Consider the following 1064-nt stretch of genomic DNA (forward strand, 5'->3'; position numbering starts at 1 on the left):
CAAACCTTCCTTTACCCCCCTTCCTTTATTATTGATTTATTTCTAGTCCACCTTATGAATTCTCACATCCTCTCTGTACAGCGTCAATGGAGATGTACGATACTATGATCCCAGATTACCCGAATCGATAAACACGATGCAGATCGTCAAAGGTCTGACCACACTGGACTACCACCCACAGACCAACCTCTTTGCTTGGTAAGTCACGCGGATCCACGCTGAAGGGACACACTCGTAGATGTATCTGTACTCTGTCACCGACTCTTCTCTCATTGTACGGACATAGTGTGACGGTAGAATCAGCATTAACTTCCTACGTATAGGGGCCTCAACATGGCATAATGTGGTCAGAGACTGCGGGCATGCTGCAGGAGATGGTATAAGACTGCAGCTCTGTTACAAGCATGATCTGAGACGGGAGACATGCTGCATGAGATTATCAGAGACTGGGGGACGTGTTATAAGAGACCGATAAAGATCACTGCCATTATAATCCCTTTACAAGTCATCGCCCACTACAGCCCCCTAAAAAAAACATGACTGGCACCATTTATCTTTACTTTCGGCCAGAACTATTATAAAAGGTCGGAAACAAATACACAAAAAGAACTGACAAAGTGTGCGAAGAAAAGAAACCAGTATAATGAATATTCCCCTTCACTGCCCCAGAGTAAGCAAGGAAGATAATGACTACTGGGGCCAGAGGGACACAAGATGAGTATCAAAGGCCCACTTGTAGTCCCTGGACCACTGGTTGGGCACCAGGGCCGTAGACAATGTACATCACATAATGAAGGCAGGACAGTTATCTTGGCACCTCATGGACAATCACCTCTGGGCTCCAGTTGCATGCTGGGATAGTGGGGAGAGGTGGTGAGGTGTTGGTTAGGGGGAACATACAGGGGTAGTGAGGAGGAGGGGTGGTGGGCTGGGGAGGCAGTGGTTGGGAGGGAAGGGGGTAACATGAAGGGGTGGTTAGGAAGGAAGGGCGGAACATGGAGGGGTGGTTAGGAGGGAACATATAGGGGTATTGGGGAGGTGGTGGGAGGGAGAGAAGGGTGGTG

General features: G+C 48.8%; 1 protein-coding gene across 1 annotated transcript in view; it reads left to right on the top strand.

The window, feature by feature from the left end:
- RPTOR (regulatory associated protein of MTOR complex 1) overlaps positions 1 to 1064 on the top strand; it is a 158894-nt gene that overhangs the window by 156160 nt on the left and 1670 nt on the right. Inside the window, exon 32 of the mRNA XM_018566513.1 lies at positions 82 to 198. Coding sequence (XP_018422015.1) covers positions 82 to 198 — 117 coding nt within the window. The remainder of the gene's footprint in view (positions 1 to 81; positions 199 to 1064) is intronic.

The sequence above is a fragment of the Nanorana parkeri genome, unplaced genomic scaffold, assembly GCF_000935625.1.
Source record: "Nanorana parkeri isolate BGI_ZX_2015 unplaced genomic scaffold, ASM93562v1 scaffold954, whole genome shotgun sequence".
Taxonomy (NCBI): Eukaryota; Metazoa; Chordata; class Amphibia; order Anura; family Dicroglossidae; genus Nanorana; species Nanorana parkeri.